The sequence below is a fragment of the Gambusia affinis genome, linkage group LG23, assembly GCF_019740435.1.
Source record: "Gambusia affinis linkage group LG23, SWU_Gaff_1.0, whole genome shotgun sequence".
Taxonomy (NCBI): Eukaryota; Metazoa; Chordata; class Actinopteri; order Cyprinodontiformes; family Poeciliidae; genus Gambusia; species Gambusia affinis.
In genome coordinates, this window is record NC_057890.1 from 7,160,915 (window position 1) to 7,186,224 (window position 25,310).

A 25,310-nucleotide genomic window follows, 5' to 3' on the forward strand; every position below is an offset into this window, starting at 1 on the left:
AAATGACGAGGTTTTACATCGAAGGGGCGTGGCCTATTAAAAATACGGACTGAGGCGAACACCGCCATCCTCTGGAGAGCGGAAAAGAACTACAACTACATTTAAAAGCCTTACAAACAAGGTTTTAATAATTTTACCCAAATGTATCAAAATAGTTAAATGAATCTGGATGCCTTGGACATGATTGGGAATTTTAATGGCTTTATTAAAAATTAATTTTTATATTAATTTTTTGTTTGGAATGGCCAGACATGAATAGAATTAAGATTCAGTTCAAGTTTTTCTCATTCAAAACTTGAAATATGATTAAAACAATTTAAGTAATTTACCATTACTTGGGGACTTTCAACCCAATGATGACACATAGCTGATGGTATTATTGCATTTATTACATTGTGGATACAAGAATGAGAAATGTTTTCAATTTATATTATTTGTAGTTTGGCTGTTGTGTGACTTTTTATACATTCAGTGATAAAATTAACAGAAAAGGCAGCCAGACCATATTTTTCTCCGTAGGGGGAAATGCAACTAAAAGCTTTACCTCTGTAGTACTGTACATGCAACTTTTTATTTGCAGTGATTGGTATGGAAATCATTGCAAATATTACTAGCTGATGATGATATATCTGTATCCATGTTACATTCAAAAAAGGAAATTTAGAAAAGTTTGAATGAAAGAAACTTTTTATTAGTATTTTTCTTATGTTTGCTTGCTTTTTTTACCCTTTGGCCTAGGAGCAGCGGAAGACTGGAGAATCAAGGACCAATCACAGCAGATAGGGGGCGGGGCTTGATTTTAAATCCCGCCCACTACTTCCTCTCACGTAGTTGAAAAATTTATATATATTTTTTAAGGTATTGTTTAATCAAAATTGATATTACTGCTATGCTTGTGTAATCCCAAACGTTATGTGTAACTTAAAAGTGGTTTAAAAACTACAGTTATGCAACACAAGAACCGGAAAAGAAAGTACGAACTCCGAACTTCGGCCAATGAAAGAGAATGGACTGTGCTGGGGGGCGGAGGGTGTTGGAGCTGCTGTTTCAGGTATGTTCACGTTTTAAAAGTTATATTCTGAAAGGTATGTATCGTCGGCTTTATCGGTTTTGTTACGTTTCGGACGTTTAGGTTAATCCTAAACTGTGAAACATGAGAGTCTGGGTTGTGAGGAAATCTTTAACGCATAGCCTAGCATGCTACAGTGTAAGTTAAGAGCGTCCTAGCTGTTAGCTTGTTAGCTAACTACATGGTAGGGCTCCGGGTACGCTAATTTCACATTCGTAAACAAACCTTTTCGCACACATGTACCGAGACTACAGTTTATGTACAGTTTATTTCTCATAGTAGCTACATATTTTTGATGAACTATTATCTTCATAGTAGTATAAAAGACTCAATTATCATATCTTCTTTAAGTTGTGTACTATTTTCATTTAAACTTTTTTTCTACATAGTTTTTCAGTTGATGCTTATGATCGTCTTTGTTTTTGACATGTTAACTTGTACGATACACGAAACATTATGTCTTCTGAGCGCACTTAAATAACTCCAGGCAGATGGCAAATAATATTTATTGAAGTCATGTAATCAAGTTCCCTTACATTAAATTAATTTTGAGTACATTGTAGAACATTTCCTTAAACCCTCAGACAAATTCAAGTAAATATGATTTAATTGGGGTTAGTCATGAAAAAGCTGAATGTATTGAATGCTTGGAGTTTTAAATTAATAATGAGGTCAAATAAATTGACCACCAACATGAACATCAGTGGCCTGAGGTTAGTGGTAGTAAACTGGACTAGATGTGTCCTTAAGAATACTCGGTGTTTATGATTGCTTTAACACATTTTTAAATCACATTAACTTCTGAAATGTACTACATTTAGTATAGAAAGACAATTCACAGATCATATAAATTTTTAGTCTTATTCAGTTACATGTCCAAGAAAAAAAGAACCTAATAATAGAAACTGTAAAAGATTAGACTGTCTACTTTAAAAATAAATAAATTTTAAAAATCTAATTAAAAAACACAATCTTAACAACAGTAAAAGTTTTGATTAGGACCACAAAAAAAGAAAAACATTTATTAAAAAAAACACAAAACAGTGTGAAGACAAAAGAGCTAAGTCAAAGAGATTATATTGATTAAATTTAGCTGTAGTTTCATATTGGAGTAACTGTGTGTTTATGAGGAAAGACAGATTAAGAAATGGTTAATTTCTCTAAAATGGCAACCCTAAAGTTGCAGGAATAATAACAAAATAACTAATTACGTATGGTTTGTGCAATAATAAGAATAGGAAAGATAAATTTGCTACTTTTAATACCTCAGTAGCCCTGAATTTAATACCTTTTCCTAATAATGCTGAAGTGTGACCGTAGCAAATGCAATCTTGATGATGTTAGTTTGATTTTCACTTCGCAGCATTTCTGTACTCAATTTAATCTTCTATAAAAATTTAAATCACAACTCAAAACACACCGTTTCAGAACAGCTTTTTATGTATGATTATTGTCTTGTTTTATGCTTATTCATGTGCTATTTATTTAAGTGTCCTATTGTTATGTTTTTGTTTGATGTACTTGGTGTTCTGTTCGTAATTTTACCTGTTTCCTGTAAAGTGTCTAAGTGTTTAGAAAAGCACTACACAAAAAATTAAATGTACTATTCTAATTATTATAAAAGCCAACGTAGAGCTGTAAAACAATTAAAATCTGACAGGAATGTTTTAGATAAAGTTTGATAATCAAATTGATTAAAAGAAAAGTGTAGATAATGTGTACAACGCAACCTGACTGTGGAATTAAAACTTGGCATGTACAATAAAATCAATCTTGTTGGTCTGTGTGTAAAAAAAACAAAAACAAAAACCTAAATTTAAAAAAAAGTACAAACTTTATGCGTTAAAATGACAAGCAACAACCCCCAACTTTTCTTAACTCTCTGAAGTATTTCTAACCTTCCCCATGATTGTGTCCTCATAGCTCTTTTTGCTAATGATACGCCTGAGCAGCCGCGTCGCCTCTGGTCTGCGCGGTCCTGCTGGGGTTGTTACTCCGCGGTTTGATTGCATAATTGCAGCCAACAGCGTTGTGTGTCAGCCACCATCTCATTGCTCTGCACTTGAATTGAAAATCTCCCCTCAGCTATAAGCCACTCTCAGTTCCGTGGTGCCCGTACAGTAACCGCCTCGCTCTGCGTCTATCAGCCGTCTCCGCTGCTGTTTCCAGGATTCCAGGCCGCCTTTCCTTTCCTTTCTCTTTTTCTTGCTTTAAAAGCTGATAACGCACGCATCCAACCTGCTCTTTTTCTGTCTCCGTTCACAGATGGTTCACAGCCATGAAGGAAGACTGACTGAAGGTTTGCCTACTTTGAAGTTTAAGGGAGTTTATTTGGAGAAATCCTGCATGTTGTTGTTTTTTTTGTTTTTTTTTGCACTGATTGTGTGTGTCGGAGCAGAAAGATGAACGCCAGGAGAAGAGGAGGGAAGCCAAACAGAGGAGGAGGGAGGTTTAACAAGCCCAGAGGAGGCGGAGGTGGCGGAGGTGGAAGCCGGAAGGGAGGAGGAGCCGGTCACTGGGATGACGACGATGATGATTTCAGCCTCGATTTTGGACCCTCTCGCTCCAGCAGGTACTCACTGCATCACTTATCACTTTATCGCCTTTGCCTTCCCTGAACTTCTGTCCCTTCAGACCTGGAAGAGGACGAGGCGGAGGTGGTGGTGGCAGTGTGGGGCGTGGAAGGGGGAAAGATGCGGGACGAGGACGGGGATTTAATGACCGCCAAAGGGATTCGAAGGGCGACAGGAAGCCCCTCCCCAGGTCTCTAGTGAGCACCAGGGTCCCTCTGAAAGCAGGCGACGGCAGCAGGCCCGAGGCGAGCAGCATGCCCTTGCAGAGGATCTTCATGACCAATGAGAACCAGGAACAGCTGAAGGAGTTGCTGCGGGAGCTGCAGACGCAGGATTTTGATGAGCCTTATGAGTGAGTCTACGCTTCTGTTGTTATTGTTATTTTGGTAGTTATTGGGCACAAACATACGACTCTGTTTGCAACAGGGAGTCTGGCTCTGATTATTCAGAAGAAGAGGGGGAGGAATATGATGAGTTGGATCCCCGTGAGGAAGGTCAGTTTTGGGTCACTAACGATGAGCCTGTGGAGCGAGAAGAGAACCCTACTTGTTACCCAGAGGAGGAAGAGGAGGAGGAGGAAGAGAAGGAGCGCCCCACACCTGAGCCCATTATCTCCTTATTTGCTGTTGGGAAGCTCTGCAGGTGATCACATCATAAAGTTTATGTTGGGAGGTGAAGCAAGGTTGAAACCTGAGCTGCTCCTGACTTTAACCAAAGTATTTTTACTAATTATTTGATTTTTCCAAACTTTATTTCTGATATCATCATATGTGTGTTTCTTTGTCTCTTTCATTCTTTCGACCTTTCTTTTGTCCTTTCATTCATCCCCTTTTCCTTCCTTCTACTAACATCTTTAATTATAAATATAATAACAGATTCAGGTTTAAGCAGGTCTTCAGTTTTTCATTGGATAATTAGTTGAATTTCCACAACAGAATTATATGAAAGGTCCCAATAACATGATGTAGATCTGTTTTTGTTCTTCAGGTTGGACACTTTTTTTTTTTAGATAATATTCCATGTATATCAAATTCCCAAAATGAAAACAGATCTATTCTTATTAATCAAAAGTTCTACGTTGTTTATTTTAAACATAATCAAAATATTATGCTGGGGTTTTTTTTTAAGTTACAACTCATTTCCTTTACTAGATTTTTATCTAAAGCTCATGTAACACTTGGTGCTCTAAACCAGTTTTATTTATTTTATTGTTTCTAATTTATTTTCTCGTAACATTTTTGTGTTCCCTTTTGAAGATACGGGTTCGACAGGGAGAGAAGCAAACAGGCTCTGGAGTCCGGCGGAGGAGAATTCGGGTCGACTTTAGAGCATCTCCTCCTCCAGGTCTTCAGCGAACGCTATGGACAGAAAGCTGTTTCCCCCGATGGCCTCCAGGGGGTGCCGATGGACGAATGTCTGAGCCAGCGTCAGGAGGAAGCCCTGGCGTTGGCTGCCATTTATGGCGACCGCTTCAACGAGCGTATCGCCAACGCCGTGTGGACGGTGTCTCTGGACGTCCCCTTCGTCTCTGACAAACCGGCCCAAAACGGAGGCGATGCCGCGGGCAAAAGCAGCCGCAGCGTTTGTAAATTCTACCTCAAAGACCGCGGCTGCCGCTTCGGCGACAAATGCCGGTTCAGACACGAGCTTCCGGCTAGAGAAAAGTCTGGGGCCGGTTCCTCGGACCCAAAAGGGCCGAGCCAGCCCGGCTTCACCAGCTACTCTCCTCCTGAGTACGAGCTGGAGGTCCGCTTCCCGAAGGGGAACCGTTACCCTCACCAGGCGCCGATAGTCGCCTTCAGCACCAACGACGAGTCGGTGGCGGCCGCGGGGAGACTCAGTGTCACCGAGAAGCTGTTTGGAGAAGCACTAGCTGCGGCGAAGAGCGGCGAGCCCGTCGTTTACACCCTGATCACCCTCTGCGAGGACGAGCTCAGTGTGAAGGAGCTTCTGGCCGTCGGGCATCACAAGTACAGCACGCCGCCTCCTGTGGTGGCACCACAACCGAATCCTCTCGGCATCGCAAAGAGCAGAACCAGCAGCACGAACAGCAGGAGGGCCGCTCCACCAGCAACCCAGAAACCCGCAGAAAGTGAGTCCTCCAGGTCCGCAGACATCTGACATTTGTTGTTTCACTTTTGATGCCTGTTCTTCCTTTCAGTAAAAGCGACTGGAGAGGCTGAGGAGCCTGAGGAGCCGGACGTGGAGCTGGAGGTAGAGGTAGAGGTGGAAGTGGAGGTGGAAGCCGTCCCAGTGGAGGCTGAGAGCTACGTCAACCTGAGAAAGAAGATGGAGAGCAAGCACAGTCAGAAAACTGAGAACCTCCTGCAAGAAAACGCCAAGCTGTGTCGAGACTTCCAGAGAAAACAGGTAGATCTGACTGAAAACATCAGGAACTTTACATCGTCCCCCTCGTTCAATAATGACCTGAGTCGTTTTATCTAAGATATCATTTGGAAAGAAAGAGGTGATTTTATTTTGTGCCAAAACCACTTTTGCCATAACTGTAGAAAAGTGTCTATTTATGTACTTTGGTATGGAAGATGATCAGGGTCACTAATAAAAACTAAATTCTGACTTTGTTGTCAATATTCTGACCTTTTTTTCTACAAATTCTGACAGTTTTTTTTCCTCTTTCAAATTCTAATGGATTTTTTCTGAATTTTCTGCCATTTTTCTTCAAATTCTGACGTTTTTTTTTTTTTTTTTTCAAATTCTAATGTTTTTTTCCTTCTAATTTCTCTAACATCCTTTTCTCTAAATGTTGACATTTTTTTCTCTCCAAGTTCTGACTTTAAATTCAGATTTCGGACTTTAATCTCAGAATTTGGACTCTAGTCCCTGAATCCAGTCTCTGAATTCTGATTTTTTTAATTCTCAGAATTCTAACTTTCAGACTTCTGTTTCTCTTTCATTCCCGGTCCAGTCTTCCCGGCGCTTTAAGTCTATGCTGGAGCAGAGGAGGAACCTCCCGGCTTGGCAGGAGAAAGAGAACATCCTGGATGAGTTGGACAGCTGTCAGGTTCTGGTGGTCAGCGGGATGACCGGGTAAGGCGGCGCTCTTCATCTGCCGTGTTTCTGTTCTCTGTGCATTTTTAAAACGTCTCCTTCTCTCCAGCTGTGGTAAGACCACTCAGATTCCTCAGTTCATCCTGGACGCCTCTTTGGCCGGTCCCGCCGGACAGGTGGCCAACATCGTCTGCACCCAGCCTCGGCGGATTTCTGCCATCTCTGTGGCTCAGAGAGTCGCACAGGAGCGGGCCGAGTGTCTGGGGAACTCGGTGGGCTACCAGATCCGCCTGGAGAGCGTCAGGGTATGCACACATGCTGGTTTATATTCCATTAGTAAGTGCGTGTGCAGGATTTGAACATTTCGTGACATTTAAACTCATTTCAAACTCTGATTGCAAGTAGGGGAAACCCAGATGTGGATACCTTACATTTGCTGTAATTACAGCACCTTGCAGAGAAGATGAATCTCTTTCTTTCCTCCATTTTTCCAGACGTCGGCCACCCGGCTGCTGTACTGCACCACAGGCGTTCTGCTCAGAAGACTGGAGGGCGACGCAGACCTCGGAGGAGTCTCGCACGTTATTGTGGATGAGGTGCATGAGCGGACAGAGGAGAGGTCAGCTTACTGAACTCAGATGAATGTTAAAACCTGTGCGGAGTCTTCATGTTTTCTTTACGTCTTCTGTTTGTTTCCTTTTTTCCACACAGCGACTTCCTGCTGTTGGTGCTTAAGGACCTTATTACAAAGAGGCAAGACCTGAAGATTATTCTAATGAGTGCCACTCTCAATGCCAACCTCTTCTCGGAGTATTTCTACGACTGCCCTACTATCCATATACCCGGTACGGACTCTGGTCCACAGTAAATAACTTGAATGGGGAGCTTTAATATATCTAATCGAAATGTTCCTCTTCTCCAGGTCGTACATTCCCTGTTGATCAGTTTTTCCTTGAAGATGCCATTGCTAAAACTGGGTAAATAATCCTAACTTTTCTTCTAGCTAAACTCATAATTGTTTTATTGCAGCAGGGTTCCGATGTACCATAGTCCGGAAAAGCCTGGCATTTGATTTGAAATTTCCCAGGTCTGGATGAAATGAAATGTTTGAATTTTCACATTTTACACTTCATTCCATTTGTCTTCCTTTATTGGTTTCTGTCTTTGATCCTTTGTTTCTTTGTCTGTTTTTCTTTTCATTGTCTGACTTTTACTTTTTCTTTTTTTCCTGTTTGTTTTTCTTTCTCTCTTTCATTCATTGTTTCTTTTTACTTTCTGTCTGTCTTGCACCTTTTTTTCTTGTTTTCTGTCTTTGTTTTTTTTTTTTTCATTTCTGTCTGTCTGTCCAATCTACCCTGGCCCCCCACCCCTTTGTTTCATTTATGTTTCCAGCTACGTCATAGAAGACGGCAGCCCTTACATGCGCTCAGGAAAGCAGAACTCGTCTTCCGCAAGCGGCCAGAGAGCTACGAGGGACACGGTGGACGACTTGGGCGACGACATGTGGAACTTCATGTCTTTCTGCAAGAAAGATTTTGTCAAAGACTCGACCCCAGACCAGCAGCTCAGCCTGCAGGAGCTCACCGTTAGATACAAAGGTGAGTTTAGAAGAAATTATTCAGCTTCAAGGTTCTTTTGGTGTTTTAATGACCCACTTTCCTCTTATAGACACAAAGAAATCTGTCCTTAAAACTATTGCTGCCATGGACCTGGACAAGATCAACATGGACTTGGTGGAGAGCCTGCTGGAGTGGATAGTGGACGGACAACACAACTACCCACCAGGTTAGAGTTCCTCAGAGCCAGTCAAGATACTTTGTGCTGCTTTTGTGATATTCTTAATATTTTAAACTACTTTTATTGGTTTGATTGCAGGTGCTGTGTTGGTGTTTATGCCAGGCCTCGCTGAGATTAAAATGCTCTATGAGCAGCTGCAGTCCAACAGAATATTCAACAACAGACGTACCACCAGGTTTGGGACCTTAATTACAATTTTTGTTTTGTTTTTTTTTAAAGTGCGACTATTTTTATTTTTTTTTAAGTGAGCTTTACAGAAACATAACATTTACAGACGTTAAATCCTGCTGTTTGTGCAACAAAATAATGATTTTTGGACGTTTGAAACAGTGGGCGAAATTGACTTCAAGAAAAATGGCAAGAATCCTTTCAAATAAACTGAAAAATTTACTTCCAACTCATTCTCTTTTTTAAGTTAAGGATTTAGAGTAATACTCGGTTTAAGATGATCACTCCAGCAATAAAAGATTCACTTATTCTAAGGCTTTTTGCACATCCTGTGAATTCAAAAAAATCCACGATGTTCAATTTCTGTGTTTGTCTCACACACACACACACACACACACACACACACACACACACACACACCAGATGCGTGGTCTACCCCCTCCACTCCACGCTGTCCAACGAGGAGCAGCAGGCAGTCTTCAGCCGCCCCGCCGAGGGCGTCACCAAGATCATCATCTCCACCAACATCGCGGAGACCTCGGTAACCATCGACGACGTGGTTTATGTCGTCGACTCTGGAAAGATGAAGGAAAAGAGGTGGGATTAGATGAGATTAAACGGATGAATCCTTTTTTTTAACAAGCGGTTTTGAGACAGGTCCGTGTTGCGCCGCCTGTTCCCAGGTACGATGCTTCCAAGAGCATGGAGAGCCTGGAGGACTCGTGGGTGTCCCGGGCCAACGCGCTGCAGAGGAAAGGTCGAGCGGGCCGAGTGGCCTCAGGGGTTTGCTTCCACCTCTTCACCAGCCACTGCTTCCGCCATCAGCTGGCCGAGCAGCAGCTGCCCGAGATCCAGAGAGTTCCCCTGGAGCAGCTCTGCCTGCGGTCCGTCTGTCTGCTTCCCGGCTTTGCTCTTTTGTTAAAGCGCAGTTCTTAAATTCAAACTCGTGTTTCCTGCTCTTTCCGTGACAGAATCAAGATCCTGGACTTGTTCGCCGAGCAGCAGCTGGAGTCCGTCTTCTCTCGGCTCATCGAGCCGCCGGCCGAGGGGAGCCTGGACGCCGCCAGGCAGCGCCTCCAGGACCTGGGAGCTCTGTCCCCGGATGAGAAGCTGACCCCGCTGGGCTACCACCTGGCCTGCCTGCCCGTCGACGTGCGCATCGGGAAGCTCATGCTGTTCGGCGCCATCTTCCGCTGCCTTGACCCGGCGCTCACCATTGCAGCCAGTCTGGCCTTCAAATCGCCGTTTGTAAGCAGGCCTCGGATTTTCTTTGCAAAGTGAATCACAACTACATGGAGATCTCTAATATGAACGAAGAAAAACAATCCAACATCCTGATTCCTGAAGCCTTTGTGCATTTGGGCCGTTTCCAGGTGTCGCCATGGGATAAGAGAGAGGAAGCCAGTGAGAAGAAACTTGGCTTCGCAGTGGCTAACAGTGACCATCTGGCTTTATTACAGGCATACAAGGTACTCCTATTATGTTTTTGGTATGAAAGCCATTCCACAGTCTAATTCCCTTTCCCACCATCTGTGTGATAAACCTGCTGTAAAAAAGCAATCCACCGTCTTATGATACAGCAAGAAAATAGGATCGAAATATCTGTGAATGTGAGTTTTGGAACAGTGCAAATTGTGTAACGGATCCTCTCCCTCCTTGGCAGGGTTGGCGCTGCGCTGCAAAGAGCGGTAACCAGGCCGGCTTCCGCTACTGTAGGGAGAACTTCCTGTCCTGGCGCAGTTTGCAGGTCAGAAATCCCAAACTCCTCAGATTAAAGTTTGGGATCATGTTGTGAAATAATTCTTTAAACATCTTAAACTGTGCTCCCTGTCCAGGAGATCGCCAGCATGAAGAGGCAGTTTGCAGAGCTGCTGTCAGACATCGGCTTCATTAAGGAGGGATTGAGGGCCAGGGTTATTGAACGCTTTTCCTCACAGGGAGCGGATGGTGTTTTGGAGGCGACTGGGCCTGAGGTGAGTCTCACACACACACTGAATCAATCATTTTTGCTTTACACGTGAAGAATGCCTCTTAAAATCAGTCACATTTTGCTTTCCAGGCCAACCTTAACTCAGAAAACATCCGCCTGATGTCTGCAATGCTGTGCGCAGCTCTCTATCCAAATGTGGTCCAGGTGATTGTCCTTCGATGTTTCCTGCTCCCGATAATTTAAAAAGGTTCTTTTATGAGTTGAAGTTCGACATTTTTGGTCGATCCAGGTTCGGGCTCCTCAGGGGAATTACAAGATGACCAGCAAGGGAGCCATGAAGATGCAACCGAAAGCCAACGAGCTGCGCTTCATGACCAAGAGCGACGGCTGCGTCCACATCCACCCCTCGTCCGTCAACTACACGGTAAGCTTGAGCCACACGGAACCACCGAGGTCAGCTCAGACCCAAAAGTAAAAAAACGGGATTCTTTCGACTCTCAGGTGCGCCATTACAGCAGCCCCTACCTGGTTTACCACGAGAAGGTGAAGACGAGCCGCGTCTTCATCAGAGACTGCAGCATGGTGTCCGTCTACCCGCTGGTGCTGCTGGGAGGCGGTCAGGTCAACGTGGAGCTCCACAAAGGGGAGTTTGTCATCTCTCTGGATGACGGCTGGATCCGGTTCGCAGCAGCGTCGCATCAGGTCAGACAATCTATTACGGATTAAATAAAATGAATAACTTGATCCCAAATTCTTCTTTTGTTGGGTTGAGACTACCAACCGACCAGCCTGTGTGTGCGTGTGTGTGTGTGTGTGTGTGTGTGTGTTTTCCAGGTGGCTGAGCTGGTGAAGGAGCTGCGCTGGGAGCTGGACCAGCTGCTGGAAGACAAAATCAGGAACCCGAGCATGGACCTGTGCAGCTGCCCCCGAGGTTCCCGCATCATCCGCATGATCGTCCACCTCATAACCACCCAGTAAGGCCCCGGCTGAGCTCCTCATCATCCGTTTACCCTGAAGGGCTAAAACACGTGGAGCTCTGCTATTGAATCTCCAGAGGTCCCAAGTCTTATTTTTGATATCTCGTTTTGTGTCAATTCCAAACTATTGCTGCACATGCACTAAAGCACACGTGCACTTGATGTCAGATAAACTTTAAGTGGTGACTGTAGGTGGCGATGGGGTTGTGTGTGTCACAACTTGAGCTTTTTCTCGGATCCATATTGGATTTTTTTTTGAAGTGACTGCATGCAAATGTGTATTTATTTGAAATGCATGATTGATTGAGATCCAAGAGTTGTTGCATGGTGTTCAGATATTTTCCAATATGCTGAATGTATTTTTCTGTCGAAACGATGTCAAAACTACACTGTAACAATGTGAACGGAAGGGCTAAAGAGACGCGACGTGATCTTCGCTGCCAAAGAAAGCCGTCATCTTTCAAATGACAAACCCCACTTCACAGTGCCCTGCAAATAAAACTGAAAATAATACCTGGTTTCAGTACATTCTTTGTCTTAAAATGCTCATTTTTCTACAAATTTTCACTTCAGTTGATGCATTTTCCATTATTAAGACGCTGTAATGAGGTTAGAGTGGCGCGCCAAGTTGGGTTGGGAGGTTTGCCCTCTTGGATTCAGTGAAGAAATGTAGAGGTCTGTGAGAAAGGCCAGTCGCTTCATTCAGTCCAGTGTCCGCGGTCTCCAGGACAACAGCCTATAAACAAACGGAGTATCACCGTCTCACCAGGCCGCATTTGGTTGCTACTCTGAACCGTGCTAAGACAACCACTGGTAAGAATTATTTTTGCTCTTTTTTTGCCTTTATACTTTTAACTTATTTTCTTATTCATCTGAATCTTATGTGTAATGTAAAGTATTCAAAGTTGTTATTTTATAAAGCCTACATATCAATCACATATTAAGAAAAGTTACTCTCTTTTTTTTTTTTTCTGTAAGCCTTAACAAGTCCAAGAAGCCGAGATCCCACATCTCCAAGTCTGCCAAGAAGACCAGGAGTCCAAAAACTCTTAAAAAAATAAAATCTTCTTCCAAATGCAACAAGATGGAGGTGGACATCTTCAGTTCTGCAGCTACATATCCCACAATGCACCAGACTGTCTGGAGTACAGAGGGTTTGGGTGGCCAAATTCCCAAAAGAAGGAAACAAAACAGAAGAAAAAACAGATAAGATCTGCCAAACATTAAAGGGTTATAGCGCCATCTGTTGAAAGAACATTTTTTAGTCTTAAGAGTTGATGCTCGAAGGAATGAGAATGTTTTAATGTCATTTTCTGTAACTTTATTGTAGGCTTGAGGATTGAGAACAATGTTTGTGAAGGTGTAGCAAAACGTTTGGCAGTTGTTACTAAAAATTCAGAAGGTAGTTTAATTATGTTGTACATCTCAATGCACTTTAAACATTATCATCACACTGCATTATACAAAAAAAAAAAAAAAACAGGCGACCAGTGCCGGCAAATCAGACTTTAAAGTGATCCCACCAGTTAGCTGCATTATTCGTTAAATCAAGTTTCTAGGCAATTTACCCAAGGAGGAAAACTCCAATGGGAACAAAGATTTATTACAAAGAAGGGAAACGAATACTGCTCCTGGAACTGCTTATGCTTTTACTCATGTCAAATAATTCTGTAGCGAATGCACACCCTGTCCCCCTGAGCCAACATAACCCTGTGGATAAATAATCTCTGCAGAAGATGTCTTCTCTTCCTTGAAGCACAGTCCAGCTTTGCTCACTCTGGGGGCTTCTTCTTGGCCTCCACGTCCTTCTTAAAAGCTTCAATTTTCTTGGCTATGTTGGGTACCTAACCAGGTCAGAATCTAGGTTAATATTGGAACATTTAAATAGAAATAGCAATTGGCAAATAAGAGAAACAGCATTTGTATTTTTTATTTTTTTTTAAAGTATGAACAGGGTTTCATATTTATGCAAACATGGTTGAACTTTTCAGGAGTCACGTTTCCAATTTTGTCATGTAGTTAATGGGATAGGGCAGGGGTGTCAAACTCATTTTTGTTTTGGGCCAAATCAAGACCATAAATGCTCTTAAAGGGCTGCTTGTGCCAGAATGTATTTATAAAACCTGTTAAAATGTAAAAAAATATTAATGAATTCTTATAATTAAATAGAGGGCCACATAAAAAGCTATAGCGGGCCAGATTTGGCCCTCGGGCCTTGAGTTTGACACGTGAGATAGGGAATAAAGTCTAGAAATAAGTCATTTTTTAATGAAACAAATAAACAGAACTTACTTCATAATTTTGAGCAAGGTACATTCCCACCACATTCCCCAAAGTGAAGCCAGCCTGCAAACAGAGAAGCAGAGCTGATACTCATGTCCATGTTGGGTAATTCAAAACACATAGTCGCTGCTTTTGGAGGGTCTCTGCTCACTTTACTGTGTAGAGTAGAAAAATAAAAGCTATGACAGAAAACTGTTTTTACACAGAAAGACTTTGTTACACCAACTTCGTAAAGCAAACTGTCTTGTAATTATAGCTTTCTTTTCTTTAGACCAAGAAACTGACAATATATCCACTAAACTAGACCTTATTCACAAATGATAATTTGTCTTCAAACGTAAATTAAGTTGTATTAATGGGGTATCAATTTTTCACATTTTTAATGTCTTTCGCACTCAATCTTTTACAATACATGCCTAACTTGTTGCCATCTTAAAGTTAATTTACTGCTCTTTCAGATTAAATTGTTTATCTAAATCTATTTATGGCATAAATATTGGTAGTATCATACGTATTTTGATGTGTCAAAAATTGTAACAAACTCATTCAGTCCTAGAAAGACAGAATCTCTTAGGTATTTTCTCATGATTGCCTTTTAACTTTAAACAGATATTTTATCAGCATGTAGCGCTAACGGTTACCATTTATGCTACTACGGACTTGGCAAAACTATGGATGTCAGGCGTCGACTTGGAAGTATAACTCACCAAAAACTGCAACATGATGACGTAAATAAACTTATTAAAGTTCTGCTCCTGTTACATAAACTTTGTAGTTAAAAGGTAAGTGCTTCAAAGTTAAATGATCCAAACCAGCTAGCTAACGAAGCTAGCCCTCCACCAATACGCATGCGCGTGACAACGAGCTTCGGCGTTTTCGTCCTGAGCAGCTGACTTGTAGTCTTTTCCTTTCAGCTGCTCCCGGTTGAAGAAACTGCAACTCCCAGCTCCACGCGGTCTCCGTTGTCGCAATGGTGGTTCCGGGGGGACATTGAATGACTTTGGCTCCATCTCTATATAGAGTCTCTTTAAAACCCATTAACCAGCGAACATGGAGGCTCTTATCCCCGTGATAAACAAGCTGCAGGATGTGTTCAACACCGTGGGGACCGATATCATCCAGCTGCCGCAGATTGCAGTGGTGGGGACTCAGGTAAAAAGCTGTGCCTGTGAGCATTTGGTGATAGCAGCTGTCATGCTAGTCGTAGCCCTATAACCTTGCTTCAAACATGCATGAATGAAGCGGAAGCACTAATATTACGGTGCTTGATTTAATTGCACTTTATTGTATTCTTGAAATAAGTGAGATTTGACGAAATAGTTATGACGAAACGCTTTTTATTGGAGCTGATGCACATGATAAAATCTGCACACTGGTAAATCAGCCCACATTCTTAAATTAGCCCCAGTTATCTAAAAGCAGGTCGCTTCCTGAGTGCAAGCACCCCGGCTGGCTGAATATGTTTCCATATCAGGCTGTGTTTATAATGTCTTCATGTCTCCAGAGCAGTGGAAAGAGCTCCGTGCTGGAGAGCCTGGTGGGTAGGGACCTGCTGCCCCGTGGGACTGGCATTGTAACCAGGCGGCCCCTCATCCTTCAGCTGGTCCACGTAGATCGGAAAAATGAGGACGGAGGTGGGTGCCTGCAAGAAATTCACCTCTTTCCTTGACATATGTGGTGTTCAGTCAATAGAAAAAATATCCAATGCAGTAATGAACACAAATAAACACACCATTTTGAATTTTATAGAGATTTACTGATACACTTTAGCAGTAAAGTGTGTCAGGATGCACCTTAGTGCTACTTTTTCCATTAAATCCAAATGCTGTACCAACGCAAATAAGGCTGAAAATTGAATGTAGTGTTAAAAAATCACATATTGTCCATTTTTCAATAATAAACTAACCCCCTAACAAATGCAGTAAGGATATATAATAAATGTGGAATCCTGATCTTGTAGAATTCTTCACCCTATCTAATTAGATAGGGTGAACGTTTTTTTTTATTAATGTTTACCTTTAGATGGTTCCCCACATCATTGGAGTAAAGCAATCAGTTTTCTCTCTCTGTCACTCTTTTCCGAACCACATGCAGACGCAAAGCAGAGCGCCTCAGAGTGACAGCGTTCCAGGTGTCTGTATTTTTAATAGCTGAGTTTAACGTCTTGTAGCTCTGCCATGATTCCTCCTCCTCTCCCATATTCTTAGCTGCTTAAATAAATCACAACATTACCTCTGGTCAGATGTTGATCCTTGCATTAGTTGTGTTTGATTCGCCTCTTGTACACAGCAGTTTCTTTCTAGCTTTAATAAATTTTTACTGTTTAGTTTTTTTTTTTGTTTAGGTTTTTAAAAAAATGTCTGTGACTCAATTTCTCATTGTATCTCACAGACGTGGAGGAGTGGGGGAAGTTTCTACACACTAAAAATAAGGTACTGCTCCACATAATCCTGAACAGTGTGGTTGTCTTGGTCATGACTTGTTGTGAAGCTTTCCTCCTTTTTTCTTTTTCATTTTGCAGATCTACTCAGATTTTGATGAAATCCGACAGGAAATTGAAAACGAAACGGAGCGAGTGTCGGGGAATAATAAGGTGAGATGGAGAGCTACGACCGAGGTGGTGTGTTTGTGTGTTAGTGTGTTTCCTGATGGGCAAAATGTTACTGCGATTAGAAAACAAAATGAAAAGCAAAATGTTGTTTTAGCCTTTTGTTTGGGTTTAATAAATCTTTGGCTTTGCAATCTTGTACTATTCTGGGATGTGCTCTTGTGGCGCAGGGGTTAAGCCCAACCCACATTAGGAGGCCTTAGTCCTCGACGCTGCCATCGCAGGTTCGATTCCCGGCCTGGCGACCTTTGCCGCATGTCTTCCCCCTTCTCTCATTACCCACTTTCCTGTTAATCAACTATCAAATAAAGGCCACAAGAGCCAATAAAACCTTAAAACAAACTTGTGCTATTCTACCACGAAGCCTCGTTCATTCGTGTCCATCTGTATTTCTTGAGTGAGAGAGTAACTTCTAAGAGAGTTAAAAGTTGAATACTGTGTATTCTGTGTAACATTTTGCTCTGTAAAAATATTAATTGTCAGTAATGATTAAATTAACTGATTAAAAGAAGTAAAAGTCCCCATCCGAATTAACCACTGCTTGCTTATGTATCATTCTTGAGTCGCTGTTTGGAGTTTTTAGTCTAAAGTTGATTCTAATGTTTATTTAGTTATTTTAGAGCTGATTAATCTCAGGCATCTTAATGATACGAGTGTCTGGGGGTTGGCAGGAGCTGGCTGTCTGTTGGAAATCCATTATTCAAGTGTAGTCTCACAAATATACTGCTGGAGAGAAAAACAAAGATCCTCTAGAGAGTGGTTCCCGCTGCCTGGCGAACAGCAATGTTCTCCTCATCTTGACCGCAGCCTGCAGGAGAATCTAAACTTATCTCGCTGCTTCTGATTCTGTGACGACACGCTGAGCTAATTTCTGTTCCTCTGCAGGGAATCAGCGACGATCCCATTCACCTGAAGATCTTCTCCCCTCACGTCGTCAACCTCACACTGGTGGATCTGCCAGGAATCACCAAGGTAACCCGTCCCGTTTCCGGCTCCCGCAGGACGAGCCTTTCGATCGCCCTGTGCAGGAAGCTGACACCAACCCTTGTGCCTTCTGGACCCGCTCCCCTCTCCAGGTGCCTGTGGGTGATCAGCCCAAAGACATCGAGATCCAGATAAGAGATCTGATCCTTAAGCACATCTCCAACCCCAACTGCATCATCCTGGCGGTCACGGCGGCCAACACGGACATGGCCACCTCGGAAGCCCTTAAGGTGGCCCGGGAGGTGGATCCAGACGGTACGAAAGCAAATCGCGATCTTTAAATGGCGGTGATCCTCGCCGAGCTTTCGTTTTGAACGGATGTGAATCTTCAGGCAGGAGGACGCTGGCCGTGGTGACGAAGTTGGACCTGATGGACGCCGGTACGGACGCCATGGACGTCCTGATGGGCAGAGTCATTCCTGTTAAGCTGGGGATCATTGGAGTTGTGAACAGGTGTGAGCAGCATTTTATTATCAAACATGAAAAAATTAAAAATAAATCTATACGTTTGTGTTTTTTCTCGTAAAATCCCGATTTGATAAAAAATAATATTCGTTTGTATAATTTTACTAACTTGAGTCGAACACAGCTGATGTTTAAAAAATGTTTAAGTGGCTAATTGAAAAATTGTGTTTGATTATCATATTAATTAGTTGGTTTAACTTCAGCTTCAAGATGATGCATATCAGAAGCATCAAAACAACGGCAACCTTTTATGATTGCAGCAACTAAATATGGCTTTAATGTTAATTATATGTTAAAAGTTGAATAACAGCTAAATAATAGTAACTGTTTATGGTTTTATCATTAAAACCCTAAAAGCAGAAGCCAAGTCTAAGCATAGACCTTTCTTGTATAGAATGTGTGTTACAGATAATCTTCCCCTTTTACAACAATCTTCCAGATGTTGTCTGGAAGATTGTTGTAAAAGGGGAAGATTATCTGTCCTTCCAGATGCATCGTTATTATCATAGTTCCCAGCCCGTTGTTGTGGTACAATGAAGATTTCTTTCTGTAAATGTTTCTGGTCTGAACCCTCAGGAGTCAGCTGGACATCAACAATAAGAAGTTTGTGGCCGACGCCATCCGCGACGAGTACGCCTTCCTGCAGAAGAAATACCCGTCGCTGGCCAACAGAAACGGAACCAAATACCTGGCCCGGACCCTGAATAGGTGAGCTCACCTCTGGGGGGAAATGGTTCAGCAATAATGCAGTGAATGAAATGATGAAAGTCAGATTTTAAAATATCAGAATTTGTATTCCCACATCAAGCTGCTCCCACTGCCGTGCTCCACGCCCTTTAACCTTTTGTCCACGGTGCCTTTACTGCTACTCTTCAAATATAATGATCAAATAGATAAACACACATTTCATCAATGCAGAAACATTGAAAAAAGAGCTTAAACGGCAGATATTTTGCTATTTTAAAACTTTTTATTTATTTATTTAATGCTCATTAGTTCTTTAATCCAGGAAATATTCTAAAGTGATGGAAGTCTGACTTTGTAACTGCTCCTATGTGTCTCTGAGTTTTGCATAGACCATGATAATAAAAAAAATCCATGCATAAATTAAGTATTATTTCCAAGCTAAACATCAATTACAAAACAACAATGGAGTTTTTTTATTTCTTTTTGATCTACAAAACATTGACTTATTATCTGCACCTCCTACGGTTTCTAGCTCTGGAGCAGCTGATGCTGCTGCAGGCAGCTCTGAGTCATCTCAGTAAAAATAAATTCTCATAATTTCAACTCAATTTTTTCGATTTCTTCAAGCGTGCAGCAGCCTCTTACATCCCCCCAACAACAAATCACACCCAGGCAGGAGTTCTGCTAAATGATGTTTGTTGTTTTGTTCATATTTTGTGGCTCTCCTTTTTTTCTTTTTTTCTTTTTTTTTATAAACAAAAGAACTTGTAAAACAACTCTCTGACATTCAGCTCTCACATTTTGTATTTGTGCTTAAGCTCCCATATTTACCGTCCCTGTTATCACAGAACATGATGTAATGCCGCATGGCTCCTTCCCGGAGCCGTCTGAGAATCGCTAATGTCTGTCATTTAAAGCCAAGCGCTCTGCCCTTTTCCTCTGCTAATGTCAGGCTACTGATGCATCACATCCGAGACTGCCTCCCTGAGCTGAAGACACGGATCAACGTCCTGGCGGCCCAGTACCAGTCCCTGCTCAGCAGCTACGGCGAGCCCGTGGAAGACCAGAGCGCCACCTTGCTGCAGCTTATCACCAAGTTCGCCACGGAGTACTGCAACACCATCGAGGGCACGGCCAAGTACATCGAGACGGCGGAGCTGTAAGTAGCGTCTCCGCCACACGGTGGTGCTGTTGAGCCCATGAGGAAAGAGGAGCGGATCCCCTGCTTCGGTTTCTGATTTAATTTATTTATTTAACCTTTAAGACAAGATAAGACGACTGAGAACAAATTCTTATTTTGAACAATGACTTGTTCAGGAAACATTAAAATATCACACAGCTGAAAACTGAAGAATGCCATGAAATGGAGGAAGAAAAAAACCCGGATACACACACGTGAGCAGTTTTTAAAAACAGGTACATTTGATTGCAAATTTTTCTGGTCGATAATTTTTGTTCCAGAAGTTACTATGATAAACAAGAATATTGTTGTCTTCAGGCCATTTTTTAAAGTAATATAATAGTAATGACAAAATAAAGAACACATTCTCAAAGATCAGTAAGCTTTAAATTCTAATGAATATTTAACAGTACAACTGGAAGAGATTTAAAATTTCCGAAATAAATGAATAAGACAACAAATAAAATGAATTTTGAAGTCTTTCTAAGCAAAATTGTTGAGACCAAAACATCAAACTGAAGACTGTTATCATCCAGTTTTTGGTATAAAAAAAAGAGACACAATAAATCATGTCAATGGAAATTATTGAGTTTGTTTTAACTGATTTATTGATTATAGTGACAGGCCTGCATAAAGTACTACAATTTCTATTAAGTTGATAAATGTCAATATTGAGCTTTAGTGGGGGGGGTTTGTTTGTTTTTTGGTTTTTGCAAGTTGTTTCCATCGTTGGTAGCAGCAAAATGAAATGAGGGTTGGTCTAATGATGTACAACTGGGACCATCAGAGTGATGAACTTATTACAGCAAAAAGTGCAAGTATTGTTGGGAATGCTCAATAGTGATATCTATAGTTTTATAGATGAATTTGTACCAATTTATTAAATTTGTGTGAACGGAATGACGGCCAGTTTACAAGGCGCCAGAACCAAAACGGACTGCAGAGTAATAGATGACATCTAGCTCACAAAGTTGAGTTGTAGGCAGATTTTTTTTTAACCTTTTAACATGCTGGAAGTTGCAAGTCGGATGCCGCAGCATTGACATGACGACCGTCTCCATCTCCTGCCGCTGCGTTTCAGGTGCGGCGGGGCCCGGATCTGCTACATATTCCACGAGACGTTCGGCCGGACGCTGGAGTCCGTGGATCCCCTCGGCGGACTCAGCACCATCGACATCCTGACGGCCATCAGGAACGCAACGGTGCGTTCACTTCCTTCCGTTCAAACAGGAAATGACAAATGATAACAAACGGGGCTGAAAGAATGAATCGCCATCGATTATTGGAATAATCACCTCAATTAGTAATCGATTAATCATTAACTGGAGTATACAGACTCTGAAATATTCAATTTGCAGAGCTGTAATTAAGCAAAAACTGTCTGTAATTTAAAAAAACAAACTCCGTTGTCTATAAATATATTCTACCCAAAACTCAAGTGGCAGTTTCTGCTGCCACTTGTTAAAAGTTTTTTGTTTCTGGCATATTTTCCTTTCCAATTATTAATTGCTTAATGGAATAAAAATTTTTTAAAAATCAACAGATCAGCCCTTCACTTCACAGCCCTTTATTGTCTAATTCATTTTAGACAATAAAATTAATTAGTTGTTTATTTCCATTTTTATACTACATAAAAAAGATTGAAGTGGTTCAATGCGAACTCTACAGAATGCGCCACATTTTTAAAGTTATTTATTTGATTAATCTTCAGAATAGTTGACTTATTAGTCGTAGCCCTGATAATAAAGCCGTCCCCCGCCGTCCCCGCCGCCAGGGCCCGCGGCCGTCCCTGTTCGTGCCTGAGATTTCCTTCGAGCTGCTGGTGAAGAAGCAGGTGAAGCGTTTGGAGGAGCCCAGTCTGCGCTGCGTGGAGCTGGTTCACGAGGAGATGCAGCGGATCATCCAGCACTGCAGCAACTACAGCACCCAGGTAGAAAACACTCATTCTGTGTCCTCGTCTTCTCCAGATACACACACACACACACACACACACGCACAAGTTCATGGTCACACCGTTTTATCTGTCAGGAGCTGCAGAGATTCCCAAAGCTTCATGAAGCCATCGTTGAAGTGGTCACCTCCCTCCTGAGGAAGAGACTCCCCATCACCAACGAGATGGTACAAACCTCCACCCGCACGCCCGCGTCTGATTGGCTGCAGAGTTTAGGACGAGTCATTCTTCTCGTTGCAGGTTCACAACCTGGTTGCAATCGAGCTGGCCTACATCAACACCAAGCACCCAGACTTTGCAGACGCCTGCGGAGTCATGAATAACAACATAGAGGTCCGTACCCGCTCCGCTAATTTAATCTGACCGGAATTATTATTATTATTATTTATTTATTTTTTTTACATTTCTTTTTATTATTTTATTTTCTAGGAGCAGAGGAGAAACCGGATGAGAGAGCTGCCCGCTGCAGTACCGAGGGATAAGGTAAACGTTTGAGTCGGGTTTCTGAAGTCTCTGAAAGGCTCATTTGCTCTTAATATTAGGGTTGGAATCTGCAGCGTCTGCTCACAGCGCCACAGCGAGACGACCGGCAAAACGCAAACGGCTCCGGATAGTTTCCGCCCAGGAATCCAATCCTAAATCTCCAGGCTCATTCTCTGAGAGTCTTCTCAACTTTCTACTGCCAGCCTCGTCTTTTTTCTTCTTCTTCTTCTTCTTCTTCTTCTTCTGTGTTTTCAGAGCTTTTTTTTTTCTCTCTCTCTCTCTCTCCCCCTCCCCTCCTCTCTTCTTCCACATTTCTGCCCTCAAATTCCTGCTAGTCTGTTGGTAAAGGCCCGGCAGGCCCAGCTGCAGTTTCTGGCGAGCCCTCTGCGTTCGGAGCAGACGTGGACGGTGCCAAGGTGGGCACACACTGCAGCCTGCTGGCTCGGCGCCCGGCCGGCTGTGGGTCCGATGGTGCTGCACGGACGGATGCATGAGCTGCTGGCATGCACTGTGATCTTTGTCTGCTGATGTGTTGCTGTCCCTCAGCCTGATGGAACTTGCTCTAACAGCTGTGTGCGTGTTTTTCTTCAACCAGGAGTCCCTCCAAAAATAATAATCTCCCTCTCTTCCCTGTTTTTCCAACTCCACACTTTTTAATGCTCCTTTGATCTTAGGAGGATCTTGTGAGGTTCAGATCCCGTTTTGGGGTTTTATTGGTGAATTTGAACAGTTTTGTTTTTTTCTAATAGGGATGCGCTGGTCTGATTTTGATATCTGAGGTTTAGTATCGGCCGATTCAACCTTGTTGACTGTGTCTCTCGGATCATGAACCTGTGGTACTGATTCAACTTTTTAACTTCAAACGCCAGACATCTACAGTTGAAGGACAAACGTTGGATTTCGTTTGCTTTTTTTTTTTTTTAAACCCATTTTGAGTCGGGTTTATGCGACTCCTTGTATTGCCCAGCTGTTATTTTAGCTTTGCTTACAAATGTCAGAAAGCTGATTGGATTCCTTTTTTTATACTCTAGGACCTTTTTAATCTCTCAGCAGTAAATTTTATCCCCATTTAAAGCAACCAGGTTCCCCCACAGCATGACTTTGCCATTACCCTGCTCCACCACTTTAGTGGTTTTGACTTCCAGTTCTGGTTTGCCCAGTTCTGTTTCACTTCAAAAGACTTTTTGATCTCTGTAATTTTATCGTTTTATCGTTGTGCAGTGCTGCTTTGCTTCACACCGTTTAATCTTTGGTTGCTTGGGTTGATTCTCCAGAGTGTTTTAATCTTCCTGGAGCATAAATTCAAACCTGCAGCAAAGCGTCCCGCATCATGAACCTGCCGCTGCAGCAACCACAAACCAATCAGACAAATGAATTAGATTCAGGCCAACTTGTTTGTGTATCTGCTTGTTCCACCAGAAACAATTTTTGTGAATTCTTGTTGCTGTTCTAACTATTTTGCTTTTAACCCTTGATTTGTGTGTGTGTGTGTGTGTGTGTGTGTTAGGCAGCGGCTGCAGGGCCTCAAGGTGAGCAGGACGGCACCGGGAGCTGGAGAGGGATGCTGAAGAAGGGAGAGGAGACGGCCGGCTCCGGACCAGGAAGTCCTCTGAAAGGAGTTGTTAACTTGCTTGACGTGGTAACCAAACCTCGCCCTGCAAAGCGCACCGTTGGATTTCTTTCAACTTTTTCTAAACGAACTCCTTTCATTGTTTGGACCTTTTGGTTTGCTTCCGCAGCCGGTCCCGGTTGCCAGGAAGCTGTCGTCACGGGAGCAGAGGGACTGCGAGGTCATCGAGCGCCTCATCAAGTCGTATTTCCTCATCGTCCGAAAGAACATCCAGGACAGGTGGGCCCCGGGGACTCCTGCTGAACCTTCATACCCTGATAAAAAGGCTTCCAGAAGTTTATTTTACTGGCATGTTCTCCTCGCCTTCTGATTTTGAGAAGTGGTGAACAAAATGGAGCCTTTCGACATGTCAAACAGGAAATGCTTAATTTTTTATACTCAAACGTGAAGCATTAAAAAAACAAAACAAAAAAAAACCTTTCTACTGTTAAAGGATTATTTTAGGGTGACACCAACGACGTCATGTTGGTTGAGGATCTCCATCCGTTTACTTTGCCCCCCCACCCCTTTTCCGCAGTGTGCCAAAAGCGGTGATGCACTTCCTGGTGAACCACGTGAAGGACAGCCTGCAGAGCGAGCTCGTCGGACAGCTGTACAAGTCAGGACTCCTCAACGACCTGCTGACCGAGTCTGAAGACATGGCCCAGCGGCGCAAGGAGGCGGCTGACATGCTGCAGGTAACATGCCCCGCCCCCTCCGGTGTAGGAATCTAGTTCTTCCTGTTTTGACTTTTATTATTAATTAGTACATTTTTATTTTTTTTTACCCAACAGGCATTACAGAGGGCCAGTCAGGTGATCGCTGAGATCAGGGAAACACATCTTTGGTGAAAAAGTCACGGTACGACCAGAGGATAGATGTTCAATTCTTCTTGTCTGAACTCGATCAAATTGTACAATATGTATCATGTTAGCATACAAACATCTAAGAAATACTTAAAAAAACAACAAGAAACTCAGAAAGCTTGCACTGAATTTGTGGGACATTGTAAGGAAGGTTACCCAGAATGCTACTGGACATTTGTGTGATGGTGTTCCCACTGAAAGTTAGAAAATAATCATTTCCAGCCTCTTTCCTGTAAGAAGTAGCACTTGTCAAATAAGAACAATGAACTGTTTATTTTATTTTATTGATTTTTTTTTTGCACTATTGTCAAACTGTATTGTAAAGCAGGTCACAGTTACCATCAGGTTTATTTATTGTGTCTTCTAAGTTTACATTTGCTGTGAAATTTCTGTAAGGCTTCTAAAACGATGAATAAATAAGTATTTTATTGCCATTAAACACAACAAAACACAGAAATACTTCTAAAACCCAGAAATTGTGCTTGATTTATGTCAACTTGTTTTGTTTTGTTTTTTTTATGCGACTCGTGCAAGCCAGTTGAAAATGAGCAAAGCCAACAGCTGGTTAATTTATCTACTGCCTCTTTTTAACACATGATCAAATTCTTATCAATTGTATTTATATATTCTAGGGCCATGTTGACTTGAACACCTTTTTTTCCCCTAAAAAA

At 42.4% G+C, this 25,310-nt stretch overlaps 3 protein-coding genes across 5 annotated transcripts; 2 read left to right on the top strand and 1 right to left on the bottom strand.

The window, feature by feature from the left end:
* Positions 1–814: 814 nt before the first annotated feature.
* On the top strand, positions 815–12,036 carry dhx57 (DEAH (Asp-Glu-Ala-Asp/His) box polypeptide 57). 2 transcript variants are annotated; one of them, XM_044108034.1, is made up of 25 exons: positions 821–1,051; positions 3,335–3,368; positions 3,468–3,641; positions 3,704–3,994; positions 4,069–4,284; positions 4,899–5,734; positions 5,804–6,012; positions 6,569–6,690; positions 6,761–6,956; positions 7,146–7,270; positions 7,363–7,496; positions 7,574–7,628; positions 8,044–8,249; positions 8,320–8,436; positions 8,527–8,623; positions 9,040–9,213; positions 9,300–9,500; positions 9,588–9,864; positions 9,990–10,085; positions 10,280–10,363; positions 10,452–10,589; positions 10,676–10,750; positions 10,836–10,970; positions 11,048–11,248; positions 11,381–12,036. In XM_044108034.1, exons 3-25 carry the CDS (start codon positions 3,472–3,474, stop codon positions 11,522–11,524), a joined length of 4,299 nt encoding a protein of 1,432 aa, XP_043963969.1. In that variant the 5' UTR covers positions 821–1,051; positions 3,335–3,368; positions 3,468–3,471; the 3' UTR covers positions 11,525–12,036. The 2 variants fall into 2 exon arrangements, 1 of the variants encoding a protein (XP_043963969.1); XR_006369765.1 differs by lacking the exons at positions 10,452–10,589; positions 10,676–10,750; positions 10,836–10,970; positions 11,048–11,248; positions 11,381–12,036 and having other exon boundaries at positions 815–1,051; positions 9,588–9,893; positions 9,964–10,085.
* Positions 12,037–12,821: 785 nt separating this feature from the next.
* On the bottom strand, positions 12,822–14,684 carry stmp1 (short transmembrane mitochondrial protein 1). The gene is made up of 3 exons (XM_044108037.1): positions 14,514–14,684; positions 13,816–13,869; positions 12,822–13,367 (listed from the first exon to the last, which is right to left on the bottom strand). Exons 1-3 carry the CDS (start codon positions 14,526–14,528, stop codon positions 13,296–13,298), a joined length of 141 nt encoding a protein of 46 aa, XP_043963972.1. The 5' UTR covers positions 14,529–14,684; the 3' UTR covers positions 12,822–13,295.
* A 39-nt stretch (positions 14,685–14,723) lies between these two features.
* LOC122826321 (dynamin-1-like protein) lies at positions 14,724–25,078 on the top strand. Of its 2 annotated transcripts, XM_044108035.1 has the most exons (19): positions 14,724–14,958; positions 15,311–15,440; positions 16,198–16,238; positions 16,328–16,399; positions 17,300–17,386; positions 17,491–17,653; positions 17,731–17,851; positions 18,440–18,571; positions 19,503–19,709; positions 20,812–20,932; positions 21,505–21,660; positions 21,759–21,848; positions 21,922–22,014; positions 22,111–22,164; positions 22,500–22,580; positions 23,672–23,803; positions 23,904–24,013; positions 24,312–24,471; positions 24,568–25,078. In XM_044108035.1, exons 1-19 carry the CDS (start codon positions 14,857–14,859, stop codon positions 24,622–24,624), a joined length of 2,109 nt encoding a protein of 702 aa, XP_043963970.1. In that variant the 5' UTR covers positions 14,724–14,856; the 3' UTR covers positions 24,625–25,078. The 2 variants fall into 2 exon arrangements, with proteins under 2 accessions (XP_043963970.1, XP_043963971.1); XM_044108036.1 differs by lacking the exon at positions 22,500–22,580.
* The last annotated feature ends 232 nt before the right edge of the window (positions 25,079–25,310 follow it).

Excerpts from the sequence above, each read along its gene's own strand:
- dhx57 (XM_044108034.1), top strand. The coding sequence starts at position 3,472 with ATGAACGCCAGGAGAAGAGGAGGGAAGCCAAACAGAGGAGGAGGGAGG. Across the intron at positions 7,497-7,573 it reads CCCTACTATCCATATACCCG|GTCGTACATTCCCTGTTGAT; the intron begins GTACGGACTCTG and ends CCTCTTCTCCAG. Across the intron at positions 8,250-8,319 it reads GCTCACCGTTAGATACAAAG|ACACAAAGAAATCTGTCCTT; the intron begins GTGAGTTTAGAA and ends TTCCTCTTATAG.
- stmp1 (XM_044108037.1), bottom strand. Across the intron at positions 13,368-13,815 it reads ACCTTGCTCAAAATTATGAA|GTACCCAACATAGCCAAGAA; the intron begins GTAAGTTCTGTT and ends TGACCTGGTTAG.
- LOC122826321 (XM_044108035.1), top strand. The coding sequence starts at position 14,857 with ATGGAGGCTCTTATCCCCGTGATAAACAAGCTGCAGGATGTGTTCAAC. Across the intron at positions 17,852-18,439 it reads ATCATTGGAGTTGTGAACAG|GAGTCAGCTGGACATCAACA; the intron begins GTGTGAGCAGCA and ends CTGAACCCTCAG. Across the intron at positions 22,015-22,110 it reads TCATGAATAACAACATAGAG|GAGCAGAGGAGAAACCGGAT; the intron begins GTCCGTACCCGC and ends TTTATTTTCTAG.